General features: G+C 45.7%; 1 protein-coding gene across 2 annotated transcripts in view; it reads right to left on the bottom strand.

The window, feature by feature from the left end:
• Positions 1-8,844: 8,844 nt before the first annotated feature.
• Positions 8,845-18,672, bottom strand: part of TMEM45B (transmembrane protein 45B) — a 28,754-nt gene continuing 18,926 nt past the window's right edge. The window contains exons 2-6 of one of the 2 annotated variants that reach the window (XM_075278564.1): positions 17,770-17,961; positions 16,943-17,155; positions 10,328-10,512; positions 10,031-10,176; positions 8,845-9,327 (exon numbers count right to left, since the gene is read on the bottom strand). In XM_075278564.1, coding sequence (XP_075134665.1) covers positions 9,210-9,327; positions 10,031-10,176; positions 10,328-10,512; positions 16,943-17,155; positions 17,770-17,953 — 846 coding nt within the window. In that variant the 5' untranslated portion in view covers positions 17,954-17,961 and the 3' untranslated portion in view covers positions 8,845-9,209. Of the gene's footprint in view, positions 9,328-10,030; positions 10,177-10,327; positions 10,513-16,942; positions 17,156-17,769; positions 17,975-18,672 lie in introns of those variants that run through there. The other variant, XM_075278563.1, reaches the window with a different exon arrangement.

The raw sequence follows: 18,672 nt of genomic DNA, 5'->3' as shown, positions 1-18,672 counted from the left end.
CAAAGACATACTGGTAGGAAATCTAGATTGTGAGCCCTGTATGGGACAGTGCTAACAATAGCTGTAAGGCGCTGCAGAATATGATGGTGCTATATAAGTAAGCTAAATAATCATTTGCGTCCTATTGATGCAGATAGAGTTGCGTGCAGTTTCCCATGTTCAGGGCACCCCAGTTGCGAATCACTGGTCTAAACTGTAAAGCACATAGGAGCTGAGAATGAAAACTCTTTAAGAGGCTTTTAACTTTTTTTTTTTTTTTTTTTTTTTAAATGGCTGCAATAAGGAAAGGGATACAAAATTGTGCATGGCTTAAAGACAGAAAGATCAGCTCCCCCCTCCCCCTCCATGGAAAAATGACACTTTCTATGGTGTTGTATGGATTCGGGGGATTCACTTAAAGTATACCTGCAATTATAAAACAACTTTTCATAATTGAGATTTATAGGTGATTATAACAAACTTTGTAATATTTTATTCAAGAAAATGATTAATTAGGCTGTTTTTCACCATTTCCCCTTCATTCAGATTCTTATCTCTAATAGCACACACTGTATTATATAGAGAGTAGGCTGCTGCTGCCAGCTAGTAGTTTAGGACAGTGGTAGAGCGTTTTCTCACTGGATATAATAGAGCCATCTTTACACTTACAGTATGAACCTTAAGTGAAGAAGGAAAGCGATTTCTTTAGTAAGCTATCATCTATAAAAAGTTGTTTTATTATTGAATTGAAAGGAAGCTTTAGAACTGGCTGAGCTGCAACACCAGATCCTAGGCAGTAGTAAAGGTGTTGATTCATGGAGAAAAAAACCAAACCTAATTGCAAGACAATTTAATGAGTAATATAGCTGAAATTTACATTATGAAATTTGCATTTCCTCGAGTCTGGAGGCAGTACACAAATGGGATATTTTCCCCTAAATACAATTAGGAGAGACAGGTTAACAACCAGTTAAATCATCAATTAGACAATCAGGACCCGGCCCACTGAGTCCTTATATCGTATAAAAGCAATATAAAATGGGGGAGTGGGGGTAAGCTGCACTGCCTTGGCACTTCACAAAGGAGACACTGTATAGCCCATACAAGCAATCTTCCTGGGAAAGCTTATGCAACCGGCTCTTGGATACACAGGGATAAGCATTGTTTTAGCTGGACTTTTTATTTATTTACTAGCAGTACCCGCAAGTTCGTCCGCGGAACCCTGACTCCCCGCGCGACCCTCCTGTAGCGCTGCGCAGGCTTCTTCCTTTGCCTTGCGTCCACAGCGGCTCCCTTTTCCACATCTCCCCCCTGGCGCCCGCCATCGCCCTTTTTTCCTACCCACTCCCTCCTGTGCTCACTTCTTTTTCCTACCCCTTGTCCCTTTCTCCCCCTAGCCCCGTGTCCCCCCCCCCCAACCCCATGCCCCCTTCCCCCGTGTTACCTACCCAGTCTCCCCCCCCCCCCCCCCCCAGACCCTGTGTCACCTTTCCCCCACCAACCTGTGCCCATGGCCTCACCAAACCCCGGGCTCCCCGTGCACCGATGTGACAGGGGTGCCTATGAGGGCCCCCCTCCCGCAGCAAGCCATGTGCCCCCATTCCATCTGTGGGCGCTTTGGCGGCCCTGTCCCCATCCCCCTTCCAGGGGCCGCCGGGTTTACCTGCCCAGGCCCCCCCATTCCCACGTCCCCCACTGGACCGGCAACCTCCTAACTCCCAACACCCCACCCCTCTCCCTTCTCAAAGTCCCCTAACTCGCCTGTCGTCACAACCCTTCTCCTGCGGCTGAATGACACTGTAGATAGCCCTGAGCAGACATCGGCGACATTCCCGACGGACATGCAGAGTCCAGAGGCCACAGCCGCCACGGGACAGCAGGCCGAACCGGCGTTCCAGACCGCGGCACAGGCGAGCCCCTGTCCGGCTGCGGTCCTGTGGTAAGCCCACACAGGCGGGGCAGCGTACGCACTTCTCGCTGCCCCAGAGTACAGGCACTGGTTCAGGACGCTCTGGACCTCTGAGAGCCGCCATGTTCTTGTGGATGCCGGCTGATAGCTCCGCCCACATAGAGAAGCTGCACCCATCCAGGTGAGCTGCTGATGACGTCATCCCAGGTCCTACAGTGTCCCAGGTCCTGCAGCGAATTCAAAAGTGAAAAGCAGCGGTCACGGGAGTGAATTGCAGCCTATTGTTCAATCCGGGACCCAAGGTATGTATGTGCGCAATTTCAGCCAAATCCGTTTGCCCGTCTAGGTGTCATTGCGTCCCTTATCCAAACCCCCTTCCCCCCGACCCCTTTGTATCCACCCCCGCAACCCTGGCCTCCTCCCCTGCCTGGTGTTAGGAGCTAGGCCTGAGAGGGCAATAGGGAGTTTGTGGCTTGCTATGCTAAAAAGGGAGTGGGATTGCAGAGCTGGTGGTATGAGTTGTGGTTTTGTGGGGGTCCTGGCAAAAACGTATGTCTGCGATTGTGACGAAAAGTAGCCTATCGTTCAATCCTGCCTAGGAACTATGTTTGTTGAAAATTTGAGCCAAATCGGTTGAGCGGTTTTTGTGTGATTGAGGAACAAACATACAAACACACAAACATCCAAACTCACATACTTTCACATTTAAAATAATAGTAGGATTTATTTTTTTAATGTACCTTTAATGGGTATAAGAATCTTCAGCTTCTTGAGAGAAATGGAAACTAAAAAGGACTCAGAACAGTCAAACCTGTACACTGTATGAAAACACAGTGACTCAGTGGGCCTTTTATAAGTGGTCTTGATTGTCTAATTGTTAAAGCGAGTCTATCATTCGAAAAAAAACACTTAACTACTGGCACATTGGAATAGCGTTTAGAAAGTCTGTTCTACTCTTACCTTTCATTCTTTGCTTCTCCCCACTGTTTCTTCTCTTATGCAAATTAGGATCATGGAGCATCGGTACCCAATACTCTTGTATAGCGAAGCACTGGGATCCAATACACTCGTGTAGCAGACCACCAGAAAATGGCTGACCGGACATGCACAGTCGGCTCTGCCCGAACCCAAAGTGGCAGATCCTATTGCGCATGCACAAGGTTTGAAATACACACAGCATTGCGTCCGATGCCTGTGAAAGGCAAAAGATCCAGAGGAGGGGAGTGATCAGAAACCTAAAAGGAGTGGTGGAAAGTTATGATGTGAGGGGTGCTTGGAGCACAGGGTGGAAAAAACACCCCTGATTCTCCATGATCCTAATTTGTAAAAGAGAAGAAACAGAATTTTGCAGAAACAGTGGGGAGAAGCAAAGAATGAAAGGTAAGAGTAGAATGGAAGATTATGAATGATAATCTGTTTTCCCTTAGCCCAAACAGCAGCACAACTGGGGTATTTCTGCCCCTGTGAGCTGTTAGTTAATTAAAAGTTCCACCTGTCCTAACAGCTTTAACCCCCTATAAGAGGCCGCAAGACCTCCTCCCCCCTGTGTTAGTACCAAAGTATACAAATACAATATATACAATGACAAGGATCTGGGAGGGAGCCTTGTGCTGCTGTTTGGGCTAAGGGAAAACAGATTATCATTCATAATCTTCCATTCCCCCTACGCCCAACCAGCAGCACAACTGGGGATTTAGCAAGTATCGCTATTACCCTAGGGTGGGTGATCCTGGCAGGCTGATGCCAAGACAGACTGTCCAAACGCTGTGGAATCCGCCGCACGTCAATCCAGCCTGTAGTGCCTGGCGAAGGTCAGCTGTAAACTCCAGGAAGCAGCGGCACGTATCTGTTCCAAGGAAAGGGAACGTCTTTCTGCCCAGGACGTTGCCACCACTCTGGTGGCGTGGGCACGGACAAACTCAGGTACCGGAAGGTCTTGAGCACGCAGGGAGCAGGTGATGGCCTCCTTGATCCATTTGACAGAGTCACCTTCGATGCTTTGACACCTCTATTGTGGCCAAACACATTGATCAGCAGATTTTCTGATCTCCGGAAGGAGGCTGTGCGGTCCAGGTAGATCCGCAGTGCTCTGACCAAGTCCAGCTTGTGCATCTTCTCTTCCCACTCGGAAGTGGGGGAGGGAAAGAAGGCCGGTAAAGAAATTACCTGGTTGATATTCTGAAGTGAAGGTACTTTTTGCAAGAATCCTGGGACAAACCTCAGCTGTACCCTGTCTGAGAAAAAGGTTATAAAGGGTTCTGAGGCCGCTAAGGCCTGTAGTTCTCCAACCCTTTTGGCGGAGGTTATTGCCAACAGAAAGGTAACCTTGTATGATAGGTACTTCCAATTCACCTCAGATAAAGGTTCAAAGGGGGGAGCACAGAGCCCCTGTAGAACCGCAGCCAGATCCCACCGGGGGACTGGAGGTTGTACCTGGGGGCGGAGCCTGGTGGCCCCTCTTAGGAACTGCTTGATTAGAGGATCTTGTGATAGCCGAGTCTCCAGGAGAGCGGACAGAGCTGAAACTTGAACCTTCAGGGTGGCTGGTGATAGCCCCCTCTCTAGGCCGTCCTGTAGGAATTCCACAATTGAATTTCTGTCAGAGTTGCGCTGGTTCTCTTCACACCAGCCTCGGAATATTCGGGCGATCCTCTGATAGCTCCGGTTAGTAGATTCCGCTCTTGAATGGGCTAGTGTCCTTAGCACTCCCTGGGACAATCCTCTATCTCCACATACGGCGCGGTTAACCTCCAGGCAGTGAGGTTGAACCTGTCCAGGTCCTGGCAGAGCTGTCTGTTTAGAGTTACCAGGTTGTGGACTGATGGAAGCCTCCAGTAGTTCCCTCGACTCATCAGAATGAGGTGAGTAAACCATGCCCTCTTTGGCCAGAACGGCATGATCACTATTGCCGAGGTCTGGTCCTGCCTGAGTTTCGCCAATACCTTCGGAATCATCGGAATGGGAGGAAAAACGTATGCCAGTTTGAACCTCCAAGGTATTGACAGGGCATCCACCGCCAAAGGGTTGTCTTCCCGGTACAGGGAGCAAAACCTTTCTACTTTGGCGTTGTATTGGGTGGCCATCAGATCCACCTCGGGGAGACCCCACATCTCGATAAGATGGTGAAAGATTTCCGGATCCAGGGACCATTTGCCTGACGTCACCAGGCCTCTGCTGAGCTGATCCGCAAGGATGTTCAAGCGACCTCAGATGTGAACTGCCGACAACTGGGACAGATTCTTCTCTGCCCAGGCAAATATTAGGTTGGTCACCTGCAGGAGAGAGGGGGATCTGGTTCCCCCTTGTTTGTTGATGTAGTGAACTGCTGTTAAGCTGTCCGTCCTTCTCTTCACAGCTTGTCCCTGCAGGTGAGGTGCAAACGCCAGAAGTGCGCGGTTAACTGCCGTAAGCTCACGCCAATTGGACGAGCGCGTTTTCTCCAGACGATTCCATGTCCCTTGTACTGGGGTCTCCCCTAGATGCGCTCCCCATCCTGTGAGGGAGGCATCTGTAGTCAACAGGATCCAGGAGGTCTGGACCGTGAACTTCCCGTCTTGGAGATGAGACCACCAAGCCAGTGATCGACGGGTACTGATGGATAACTGGATAGGCTTCTGAAGTCCTGAAGGACTGTGGTTCCAGACTCTCAAGATCTCGCTTTGTAACGGGCGCATGTGCCACAGGGCCCAGGGGACTGCCTCGATGGTGGCGGACATGAGACCTAGGACTTTCATGGCCGTCCTGATAGTAACCTTCCGGGTAATGGATAGGTGATGAGCCGCTCGACCAATCTTCTCCTTGCGAGGAGAGGGCAGGGAGATCGTCATACTGAGAGAGTCCAAGATGAATCCCAGGAACTGGATCCGGGTTGATGGAACCACTACTGACTTCTGCCAGTTTACTAGCCAGCCCAGCTCGTTTAGTAAAGCCACTGTGGTCTCTAGTTGTGTGGCGAGAACCTCCTTTGACCGGGCTTTTAGGAGCCAGTCGTCTAGATACGGAACTATAAAGATCCCTTGGAGGCGCAGGGCGGCTGCGACCGGAGCCACTACCTTTGTGAAGGTGTGGGGGGCCGAGGATATGCCGAATGGGAGAGCCGTAAACTGGAAATGAGACAACTTTCCGTTTAGGTACACAGCAATCCTTAGGAATCTCCTGTGGGCTGGAAAAATAGGTACGTGGAGGTATGCGTCCCTTAGGTCCAAGGTGACGAAGTGATCTCCGGGCTGCAAGAAGGGGAGCACCGATCCGATGGTTTCCATCCGGAACCGTACCTTGTGGATGAATCGATTCAGGTATTTGAGATCGATGATCATCCGCCATCCGCCTGACGATTTGGGAACTAAGAAGACCGGAGAGTAGACGCCTTGGCCGCGTTCTGTAAGAGGAACCGGTTCCAGCGCGGCTTTGTCCACGTACTCCTGAACGGACTTCTCTAGATGAAGTTGTTTGGTGCCCTGAAAAGGGCGAGTTGTTATAAATTTCTCTGCAGGATGAGAGATGAAGTTTATTTTGTATCCTTCCTGGATCAGTTGTAAGACCCAGGGGTCCTGAATATGAAGAATCCAGGCAGCCAAATGATGGGAAAGCTGGCCGCCTACAGCTGCGGGGGCGCGAGGAAGAGAGGTCAGATAGTCAGAAGGATGAGCGCTTCTGCTGGTCATGGGAGGCACCACGACCTCTCCCTCTGGCCTGGGGGCCAGAGCGTCTCTGGCCTCGAGAACCTCTTCTGGAAAATCCGCGGCCCCGAAAGGAAGGTCTTCCGCTGCTGGAGGATTGAGGAAGGTTCTTCCCCTTGGAATCCGCGAGGCCTTCCATAATTCGGTCTAATTCCTTACCGAATAGCCTTCCAGGCTCGAAGGGGAGGGCACACAGATTAAACTTGGAGGCATTATCGGCTCTCCATGGCTTCAGCCATAATGGGCGTCTGGCCGCGGTGGAAAGCGCCATTGCCCTAGAAGCCAGCTTCGTTTGGTAAAAGGTAGCCTCTGATAGGTGGTCTACCATCAGATTAATATCTCACATGGCCGATAGCAGGTCATCTCGATGTACTCCGGTGTCAATGTCCCTAGCCAGGGAAGACAACTCAGCCCGAAGGCCTGACACCACCTCGCTGGCGGAGATGCCCACTGAAGCCTGGGCGGAGGAGGCTGCATATATCCGCCTCAGGGAGCCCTCGACGCGGTGGTCCATAGGATCCTGCAGATTTGATCCGTCTTCCGACGGCACCACCGTGCACTTGGATAGCTTAGCCACGGCCATATCTACTTTGGGGGGGAACCCCCAGGTTCCCTGCTGGGATTCGGCAATGGGGAACAAGGATCTAAAGCGTTTAGTGGAGTTAAACGCTTTTTCCGGCCGTCTCCATTCAGCCTCCATCTTTCGGACTAAATCCGAATTTGCCCTGAAGGACCTGGATCTTCTGCTGGATCCTTCCCCGCTCTCACGGTCCCTTGACCGGATGGTCTTGAGCAGCCTTGGCATCTTTTCTAATGGAAATATGGATTTCTCCGCTTCCTCGGATTCCTCCTCTGAATCCACCTCCCCAATATGGAGATCCTCCAAAGGGGGAAGAGAGAGCTCACTGGGCTCCACGCAGGGTCTTTTTGCCATGTGGGAAATAGTATCTAACTTCTCTCATAGACTGATGAACGAAGTCTTTTACCCAGCCGACCACATCACGCAAGGGGGTATCCTCTGATGGGGGGGCCTCTGCATCCATGGCAATATCTATATTCATATCTGTTGGGTAAGGGAATCCTGCATTTACCGCAGGATAAATGCTTCCTCTTGGAAGTTGTCTTACCCCGGGAAGGGAGCACGGAGGATGAAGAGGAAGACATGCTAAGGAGAAAGCGAATACAAAGTTATTCAGGCTCCATATAAGTAACCAGGTTTGCCCGCCCCTCCCCCCCCTGCTAAACCTGAAACAATACGGTTAACCACCACAATGTGCTTGAGGGACAAACCGACAGCTTGAGCACCCAGAGAGTGAGCAAGCAAAGCAATGATGACAGGGGGGAGTTTAAATAAGCCGGGCAAACCCGGAGGGGCGGGGTTTACGATGAGGCCCCACCCCCTCACTAAAAAGACCCGAATCCTGCTGAACAGGACCCCTAGAAACTGGAACAAGACCAGGAGGAGCCCTGAATACTCCCCCCCCCCCTCACTACCAGCAAGGGAGGGGGGAGAAAAACGCACAAAAAACCGCAGTTAGCGGTGACCGACGGCCGGAGAACTGCGCATGCGCGGCAAACCCGGAAGCAGAAGTCCACCGCCCGGGAACACGGCCGCGCACTACAGTTCCCCTTCGCCGCCGGAGAAGAGAAGTTCCTCCCCGCCTCCTGACCCGCCGAAGTGCCGGCAGACGCGCGCCGGCACAGGGGGAGGATGAGAACACCCCGGACAGGAGGAGACAAGGAGAGGAGGTAAGAAAGCTGAAAATCGGAGGGAGAGGTGCCCCCTGTAAGAGGTTGCAACACCTCTCCCCCACCGCCACCTGTCCTGTCTGCACAGGACAGAAAAAAACACAGGGGGGAGGAGGTCTTGCGGCCTCTTATAGGGGGTTAAAGCTGTTAGTTAATTAAAAGTTCCACCTCTCCTAACAGCTCACAGGGGCAGAAATACCCCAGTTGTGCTGCTGGTTGGGCGTAGGGGGAATAGTTTTTTTAAAGGCTATTCCAATGTGCCATTAGTTAAAAATGTGTTTTTCGAATGATAGACTTCCTTTAGCCTGTCTCTCCTAATTGTATCTAGGGGAAAACATCCCATTTGTGTACTGCTGATGGACAAACAGGAAAGAGTTATTCAAAAACTGTATATAACTGTCAGGGTTATTCCAAGTTTTTGGTATAGAATTCAGAAAGATGTAGAACTTCAAAACAGCTCAGGATTGTTAGAATTTTTATTTTTTTCTTCCAAAAGTTATAAATGGCTACAGAAAATATCACATTTACTGTTCCTGAGTGCAGGAGCAACACTGAAGTTAAGTTCATTTTAGGCTTCATCGCCATCTGGGGAAAAAAATAAAAACCCCCCACTGGAATCTGTTCAATAAATTACAGCTAAAAACTGATCTTTACACTGGGTGTAATGTGGTCATGATGATACATCAGGACAGATACTGTTCAGTGCATTGTTCATACTAAAAGTATCCACATTCAGAACTTGTGTAGAAAGATTTCCTTCATTCCATAGCAGATGGCACCTTGAGGTCAGGAAGAGGTTGCCTTCTAGGCTTCACAAAGTATCTCAGAGAAGCAAGTGCTCAAGTAGGTATCAGTATTCTTGGTCCTTGGTACTTCCTCTTCTGTAATACTTATTATTCCTCGTCGGAGGCGGCGAGCAGAGCGGCCTGCACCTCCGCCTGTTTATTGGGATTTAGCTTCCTGATCCCAATGGTAACTTCTCCAGCCAGACCATTGTTTCTTTTCACACACCTAATGCACAACAAGATGAGTTTCTATTAGCGCATAGTAATGAATAACACAACTTAATATCTATTTTCACTCTTCACCTTCAGAGTGTTCTCCCACTACACAAACATTGCACAGCAAAAAAAAAAAAAATGCATTACATTGTTTAAAATTGTTGCAGATTTCACAAGAGATTATGGAAATGATGTTGTATGCGAGTCAGGTCTTTCACAATCCAGTATTAGTAACACTAGATTCAGTGACCGAGTTTTACCCATGAAACTGTCTTAGTGTTAGCCAAATTTATTGGCCTGAACCGTATGCTGGGAGTGGAAATCCTAGCATCATAGTTATCTGTGAGGCTAGGAATCTCTGTGACCTACTGTAATTGGTACGGGACAGTATTTCGGTGGGATACAAGGACTAGCATCACAGCTACACATGCTAAGAGAGGGACTCCTAGCAGTATAAGGTTCAGGTCGGTAAATCTGGCAAATACATGGACTAAATGTCATAGATGAAACTCCGTCATGTGATTGTAGGGTAAGCAAAAAGACAACTACAGTTAGTCGAAAGTACAGAAGTACCAATCTTTCTTCAAATCCCTCTCTGTATGTTGCAGGCCTGGTTTGGTCTTCTAAACAATAATGACGGAAAATACTAAGTATGGCCATAGAGCCCAGTCAGACAGATTGTAAATAGAAAATAATTCTCTCTTGACACTTACCAATAAATCAATGTATAATTAATGGATATAATAATCAAGGCCACGGCATAGTGCCAGCAGAAGCACATGGTTATGAACATGATATTCTCATGGTCCTTCTGATCCCACTCAGGGGCTCCTCCAAGTGGGTACAGCACAAATCCAATCTATAAGGCAAAGAAAATACATGACGCATCGGAGGACCTCACAGTAGAATTTTCTGCAGCCAGGCAAAAAAAAAAAAAAAAAAATTCCACTGAATTACATGCCAGTCACGTGGCAAGGACTGTGCAAACATTGGTATATAGTGATACTGACCTGCCAGAACCAGGACCCCTGGAGTATTGTCAGACTAGAGCGGAATATTTCTAGGACAATGTTGTCTCGCAGAAACACTTCAATCATAATGCCGATCGAGCCTCCGAACACGGCAATGAGAAGAAGTGAATGAATGTGCTGGTCAAGAGGTGGACGGTTGTGCACATGATAATAGAAGAGGAGGCCTGCAAAAAAAAAAAAAAGTGTCCCATAAAAACAATGACCCACATTTACTAGTAATCCTGTTGCGTCTAGACAGTGGCCAAAAATTCATCTTAACTTTGTACATTTTTTTTGTTGCAAAATAGCGGATCTTATCTCCAATGCCCAGCTCGCCACTTTTTCAGAGTGGTATAGGAAACTAGGCAAGCCAGGGCAAGGATGCCCTGGTCATTCATGTGTACTAAACTCACTTGCATTGACTTACTTTCAAGGGAATCAAGAGTGGCATAAGAATCCGCCTCAAAATGCACTGTCAAAAAGGGCTCCCATTGACTTCAGTGGGAGCTGCTCGCTTCTTTTTTCTGCTAGTAGCGGGAAAAAAGAAGTGTCATGACTCAGCCACGGCGTCCGCCGCGTGAGACTCCCTCCCAATTAGGCCTATTCATTCGGGCCTAAACCGGAGCGGATGCCGCGTGGAATGTTCACATGTGGAATGCAAATTCCGCCATGTGAACATACCCTTAAAGGTATCATTGAGAAAAGTCATTTTTAACTAATCACATGCTTGCATAGGCTTTAGAAAGTCTATTCCACACCTACCTTTAGTATGTAGATTTCCTCAGTGGTCTCTGAATAAGTTTTTATTCATATGCTAATGAGCCTCCAGCCAGCTCAGGAAGTTCCCAGCAGCCTCCTCTCTCCTATTATCTCCTATGTGTGTGAGGCAAACAGGAAGCTGAGTCATCGTCATCATCATCATCATCAGCAGTCTCCCATAGGAAACAACAGGAGAGGTGTGCACAATGCATCGTGCCACAGTCTAATTAGCATATGAATAAAAACAGACTTATTCAGAAAACACTGAGGCAATCTACAGTATATACTAAAGGTAGGTGTGGAATAGACTTTCTAAAGGCTATGCAAAGATGTGATTAGTTAAAAATGACTTTTCCCAGTGATAGAGCCCCTTTAAGGTTCGTCCATCTAAGGCCCCATATTTGCTGTGTCAGAGTGGTGGGTGTGAACTGGGCGCTGCGAATCACCATCACAGCACTCAATATCTAAGGCTGAGTGTCTCAATATTACCATACTCCAGACCACACCTCAAACCACTCCTTCTACCGCCAGTAAGAGCTCATGATAGGTGGCAGCACAGGGCATTGGCCAATGATACTTCTTGTGCCTGTCCATAGCAACTCTAGGCATCAGAGTTTCACTTTATACAGCCGATCTGCCTCACAGAAAACCACAGTAACTAAGCAGCCGAAGTCCACTGAACCCCAAAAGTCATTGTAGTTGATGCAGGTCATCTCATTCATGGACCTCGGTCACTGAAAGAACCCAGTATAAAATCAGCAGCCAAGATTCAATGCCCCATATACAAACATGCAGTAGACTAAGAGGTAAATTACTTATAATAGCTATAAATATTGCATACACGCAGCGCCGCATCTCCCATGAGGCGACCGCTTCAGGCGGCGCTATGCCAGGGCCCCAGGGAGGGCGGCATTTTTGCTTACCTAAGCCAGTCCAGGACAAGCTGTCCTGGACTGGCTTAGCACCGAGTGGTGGATTGGGGAGGCCACTGGAGCAGCGCTGCTCCAGCAGCCTCCCCTCACGCTCAGGCAAAGAGCAGGTCCTCTCCGTGCCTGCTCTCAGCCTGCGAACACCGCTAAGCCCGCCCCTTCGCTTAGCCACGCCCCTCCACGCTTTCTGTCGTTCGCCTCGGGCGGCGAAAGGGGCAGGTTCACCCCTGCGTACACGCCTGTGTCTATATTCAAGCAGGTGTCGAATTCTACAGGTATATCCTATCTTGATAAGGTGCTGTGTCACTTTTTGGTACCTGTACTGACTTATTAAAACACTTTGAGAATATTGTGATAGAAGACTGCAGTTTGGGTAGCATAGATGTTGAAGCCCTGTATTCTTCCTTTTCCCAAGATTTTGGTATTAGAGAAATGGAATTTTTATCTGAGATCAAGAGAATTTCGTGCCCATATTGATTTTCTATTGAAGTTCCTCCATTATGTGCTTACAAGAAACTACATATTGTTTAATAGCAAATATCAGCTCAGAGGCATCACAATGGGTCGTGCCTGTGTGAGAAGCCACTATAGTTTTTGGGGAGGAGAGGATGGACACACAGCTGAAGATATTGAGCCCATGCCCATCACTCTGACACAGCTGGATGTATCTAATAGGGTAACTTGGATGTAACACTTGTGGGACGCAGCGTATGCATCCATGCCGAATTTTTTGTGCGTTTACTGCGTGGTATTCGATTGGAATCGCTCATCTCTACTCTCTACATATACACGTTACCACCGTAAGTTGACACTTCTTTGTGCTTCAAAGTGGCAAATAGAAGGGAATGGTGCCGTAGAATTTTGCTCTTTGGACTCTCAAAGTATTTTTTAGTGGTTCGTTATGTACAGTTTAAACAGATTTGTATAATTTGTTAATACATACACCTCGGGGTTAAATGTGTCTCTTTAATCCCATCTTCCCCGATGAGGTCTTGTGACCCAGATAACACATGTTGGGACAGATAGGAAGATGTAAGATGTATTTTAGGATTCAGTTGTGGTACTGCCCTTGTAAGGGAGGAAACCACTTTCAGTGGAATGTTAAGGGTACAGACCAAGGCATTGTTCCTGGCACCATCTTGCTCTGGACTGCGACTTTCCTGTACCTACTCACCCACATGGTTGTTGACTTGATAAGCACTGGTAAGATTGTTCCCTCATTATGTATGTTGACCTGTCAAAGGACTTCTGTTGCTACAAGATAGATGTGAGTTTTATATTCAAGGTACAAGTATTGTAGCAGATCTCTGAGATATTGTCAGATATTAGGCTGCAATAAGAGATTATTTGATCATTGCAGGCTCTCTATAGCGTTTTTTTCAATACGAGTACCCTATGGTTTTCTTTTTGAGCATTGTACATATCCTCATGTATTTTTGGTAGATGACCTGGTGGTCATTTTTTGCTGGGTTTATATTGGATATTTGATCTTACAGCGCATGGTTCTTATATACTTTGTGGTTGGTCACACCTTTTTTTTTTTTAATATTTGCGGTAGTCTTTGCTTTACATCTTCCACAAACACTAAAGCTCTCCATATACGTTAGATATTGAATGGCCATGATGTCACCCAACTAATCCCACTGTCAACATTAACAGTGCGAGTTTTCTAATAACAAAAGCAGCACAGAATGCAAAGCGCTCATATTTTCTGCCAACCACTGCCCAAAAATATCCATCAGGGCTGAACTATTTTTTGGCAGATGAAAGTTGGTCATTGTTTGTAGTGAACAAATTTTTTTAAAATATTTTCATGGCTAATTGTTGGACAAAATTACCAAAATCAGCCATTTCGACCAACACAATTCTATTGTATATGGCCAGTTTAAGGTTCTTACACAAGCCTCCATTCACCAGACCATGACTAAAAGAATCTTTGACTACTAGTATATATATGAGTGAAGTATATGCTCCTAATGGCAAGTTGCAGTCACAGCCAAAGCTGTGGTCACAGGTTTTCTTCCTCCTATGTAGAAATAGACAGCAATTTGTATCTGCACTCTTAAATCTGCTATGTGAACTAATAGTGTATATCTAACAACAGACTTAATATACTGTTGTCTGATAACAACAAAATTAGGGACTCTGGTCTGAAGGCACAATACAGACATATCCTTAGGATATATACAGTGTCTATTCTAAAAAGAGAACCATGGTAATATCTCATAAAGAACTGTCAGATGGACTATTCATTTTTCCATTTGTGTCCATGCTCTCCCCCCACCACCCCGGAAGACGCTGACCGACCAACGATCGACATAATTTATGCCCCATAGTGGCCCCTGCACATAGTATTATACCCTATTGTGGACACCCATGAACAATTATTATACTCTAGGGTCCCCAGAGTATAATAACCAGAGACCCAGGGTTGGATACAAATATAAAAAACACAGTTAATAACCTCTCCCTGGCTCCAGCACACTCCACGCATATGTCGGCTATCTTCAATGATGTATGGGATGTCATGTGAGCAGGGGCTTGCGTCGCGACGCATAAGGATGCAAGCCCTGGTCCATGTGACGTCCCAGACGTCACCAAGTAGTCCTGAATTCTTCCGGAGCCAGGAGAGGTAAGTAACATTGTTTTTTATGTATCACATTCTGGGTCAGACAATTTCTTAGCTTATATAGGAACGCTGACATACATTTTTTAATTATGCTGGAACTGAGTTCCGGCACTTTCTGGTCCAATTTAACTACTGAGTATGATTTTAAGGATTTCACAAGTTTTTAACTGTTTATTAACAAGTTCATGTTCATTAACATGTTACAAAATATGTTGGCGCTAAATAAATTAAGATATCATCATTATTAGTTATGCAAATATTCAATATTTTCAGATTTGACACTTATCTTTCAGACTTCTCTAATCTGCCCTGGCATACTAGATATTGGCTTCTGGGCCAAATCTTGACTGATAACAACTAGTGCTGAGTGAGTAGTATTCGATCGAATACCTCGCCGGCATAGGAATGTGTGTAATCGGCCGAACACCAAGGGGTTAAATGCTTCGAATATTCGATGCATTTAACCCCTTGGTGTTCGGCCGATTACACGCATTTCTATGCCAGTGAGGTATTCGATCGAATACTACTCGCTCAACACTAATAACAACCCATTCTTCATTAGTTAGCGCTTGGAGTTTATCGTAATTTCTGTGACCCACTTTTTGAGGACTGACCACAGATTCTTAATGAAATTAAGATCTCGGGAGTTCCTAGCCATGGACCCAAAATTTCAATGTTTTGCTCACCGAGCCTCTTTGTTCTCATTTTTGATTTAATGACACGGTGCTTCATCATACCAGAAAAGTACACCAAATTGCTCCTGAATTGTTGGGAGAAATTGTTTCTGTATTTCCTATAGAATATTAGTTTGTTATTGTTGTTTTTCTAGGAGAGAAGAAGCTTCTGGATAAATGATTGTCTGGAGGTGAAAAGATGAGTGTTACCAAAGGTCCTATCTCATGCCAACAGTAAAGCATCTGGAGACCATTCATGGTTCTGGTTTCTTTCCCTCCAAGGGAGCGATCTCAATTACAATTTTGCCTGAGAACACTGCCTTGAATACAGAACGGTATCAAACATCCCCCAACGGCAACTTCTCCCAACCATCTAGGAGCAATTTGGTGATGAACAATGCTTTCTCAGCATGATGGAGCACCATGTCGCAAGGCAAAAGTGATAACTAAGTGGCTTGGTGAACAAAACATTGAAATTTTGGATCCATGGATAGGAACTCCTCAGAGCTCAATCTTATCAAAAAGTGGGTGGACAAACAAAAACACAGAAATTGTGACAAACTTCAATAATCGATTACGTAAGAATGGTTCGCATCAGTCAGAATTTGGCCACAAACTGTTATCCAGCTTGCCAGGGCACATTGCAGAAGTCAATATTTATAGTGTTTACTCTAATTTTTAAAATAAGGGTAAACACTATATATTTTGAGTCTTTGCATAAACTTAATGTATTTCTTAATAAAAGTTAAAAACTTATGAAATTCTTCTAATTATACATCAGTGACCATAGAAACATCTAAAAGGTCCAAAAGCACTGAAGCAGTAAATCGTCTAAAAAAAACAAATTTGTGTCAAGTCTTAGAACTTTTGGCCACAACTGTACAAGTTTGATAGGTCAGGGCTCACTTTGCACCAATGCTTGGTTTGCTTGTTTGCTTACTGAGCCTTACATTTCCAATTATTTCAATGGTAAAAGTGGCTGTTTTAAGTCAGTGAATAGATGTCAGGGAAACCCAATTCTTCTGAAAAGCCTGACTTATTAAATGGTCACTAACTCTTCAGACAACCTAGTTTCATTTCATACAACATATGATTCTGGACCAAAAGGTAACACACTTTAATTAGAAATAAGTCTGCTCCCATAATGTTCCCAGGGTTCCTTCACAGGTCTGCAAAATCTGCAAATCTCACAGCTTACAATGTAAGAAAAAAAGTATTCTATCTAGTTCTATGCTTGTGTAATTACAGACATTATTCACACACAGCAAGCAACATTCCTGACTGTACTAATGGATTGTTTTTTGTTCCTCTGTTACCTGCATTCCTCCATGTATTTGCAATCCTCCTATATTATGGTCATTTGGACTTTTCTCAGCTATTTGTTATTGGACAGTTTCTGCTGGCAGTATGGCAGAACAGTAATGGATATGGGAGGGGGGGGGGGGGGAGACTGCTCCTTATTGTACATAGCCACTTCTTGAGAGAGTAATGTAAACCCTGCTGCAGCCATTATGTGATTATTAGCAGCTTAAAAACCGAAAGGACATAATGGATGAAGGCTTGTACAGCCACAGAACAGACTGCCCACAAGACCCTGTCACATACTGTTAAATAATGTTTTTACCTTCAATGAATACAGCCAAAGCTAAGGACAAACGATCCAGCCCTTGAGGAACGTTTAGGGGGAAGTATGTCAAAATATCCACCACTCCGGAAAGTCCATAGAAGAAATACATTGTAGTGTGCTGCCAGTTCATTAGCTTTACCCAACTATGGTCCTCTCCATTGACAAGGTGCATATGTGGACCATCTGGGACGAACTGCTCAGCCAGAATCCCTACATGAAGAGAGTTAGAAATCAGTAATACTATTATTAATTATAATATGCTAAGAATTAATATATCTTATAGAATGTTCCCAGTCCAAGGGTTAATTTGGCTTCCCTCTTACAGAACTAACTAACTTAATAATGATGACAGATTACAAGCTTTCGGGATAACTCTCATCCCTTCCTCAGGTACTACACCTGAAGAAGGGATCATAGTTATCTCGAAAGCTTGTAATCTGTCATCATTATTAAGTTAGCCATTAAAAAAGGTATCAACTACTAAAGACTCAAGTTTTTTGTTTTTTACATGTATAAAGAAGTCAGTGTCGGAGTCAGCGGTTTGCCCTGCTTACAATACAGTTCTGTAATATTCAAAGACCCATTCACATCGTAACTTCTAACACCAAAGGAATTTTTATTCCAGGAGTGCCCCGAGTCTGAAAATATACAGTCATATGTGACAACTGTCAAGATTGTTGTGGAAAATTCACGACAATCCCAGAAAATTCCTGGACTGAGAATGATTGTGGTGTGTATAAAAGTGAGCATACACTAAAGAATTGGGGACAGTCCCCAGCCCTGATTTCACAAACTAAAATTTTAGTAATGGATACGGTCCTTACCTATGAGAGCAAACACAGCCTTCACGATGCCCTCTATGATCTCCAGGCGCTTGTAACATTTGTTGTTGCGGCATTTTCCCTTGAATCTGCCGTTGAAGTATTTGAGAGGATACTTTACCGACCACCACAGGCCAAATACCAGGAAGAAGCTGCCAGGTAGTGCGTGGCCTTTGAAATTCGCCATTTGTTTTCCTGAAACAAACATAAACTTTATCAGTTAATAAGTGATAAGAGTAGTCGATGTCATCCGCCCTTTCCCAGGTACAGGAGTGACTCTGTGACACCAGGAACATCACACTATGTCTGTGCGGAACAATTAACCAGAGATGGAAATCCATGAACAAAAGCCTCATTATTCAGGTGCGACGTGAGCAGATCTTAGTGATAGATTCTAGATGTATGTCTTATACTGAAGTTGGAAATTACAAATTCATTATAGGAAGGAATAAGAGGCAGCGGTGATAGGAGAACCCAGCAGAAAGCTGCTTTGCTTGTACTGACGCTGAATGGCATCATGTTTTATACTCAAGTTATCAGAGAGTATTGGATTGTGGGAACAATATTTATTCACATGTGATTCGTTTACATACAGTACACATTTGTGTAGCTATTCCATTCATATGGGGTTTACACAGATTATTGCAACTGTTTTTATGAGAACGGACCAGAGCGACAGATGCAAGTGTGAACCTAGCCTGATTGCTGTTGTGTGAATAATCTTTAAATGATTGTCCATGTTCTTTTATTTATGGCGTATCATTAGGATATCCGATACTATATGTACTCTATACAGTGTTCTGTACCAGAGAATCAGTGGGATCAGTGGCAGCTTTCTGGCCTACTTGGAGCAGCTATAAAAAAGCTAAGTATTAAGCGAGTGTGGGAGCTTGCGAGTGTGGTTTG

The sequence above is a fragment of the Leptodactylus fuscus genome, chromosome 6 (genome assembly GCF_031893055.1).
Source record: "Leptodactylus fuscus isolate aLepFus1 chromosome 6, aLepFus1.hap2, whole genome shotgun sequence".
Lineage (NCBI taxonomy): Eukaryota > Metazoa > Chordata > Amphibia > Anura > Leptodactylidae > Leptodactylus > Leptodactylus fuscus.
The sequence above is the reverse complement of the archived record's forward strand: the minus strand, read 5'-3'. Positions and strand labels throughout refer to the sequence as shown.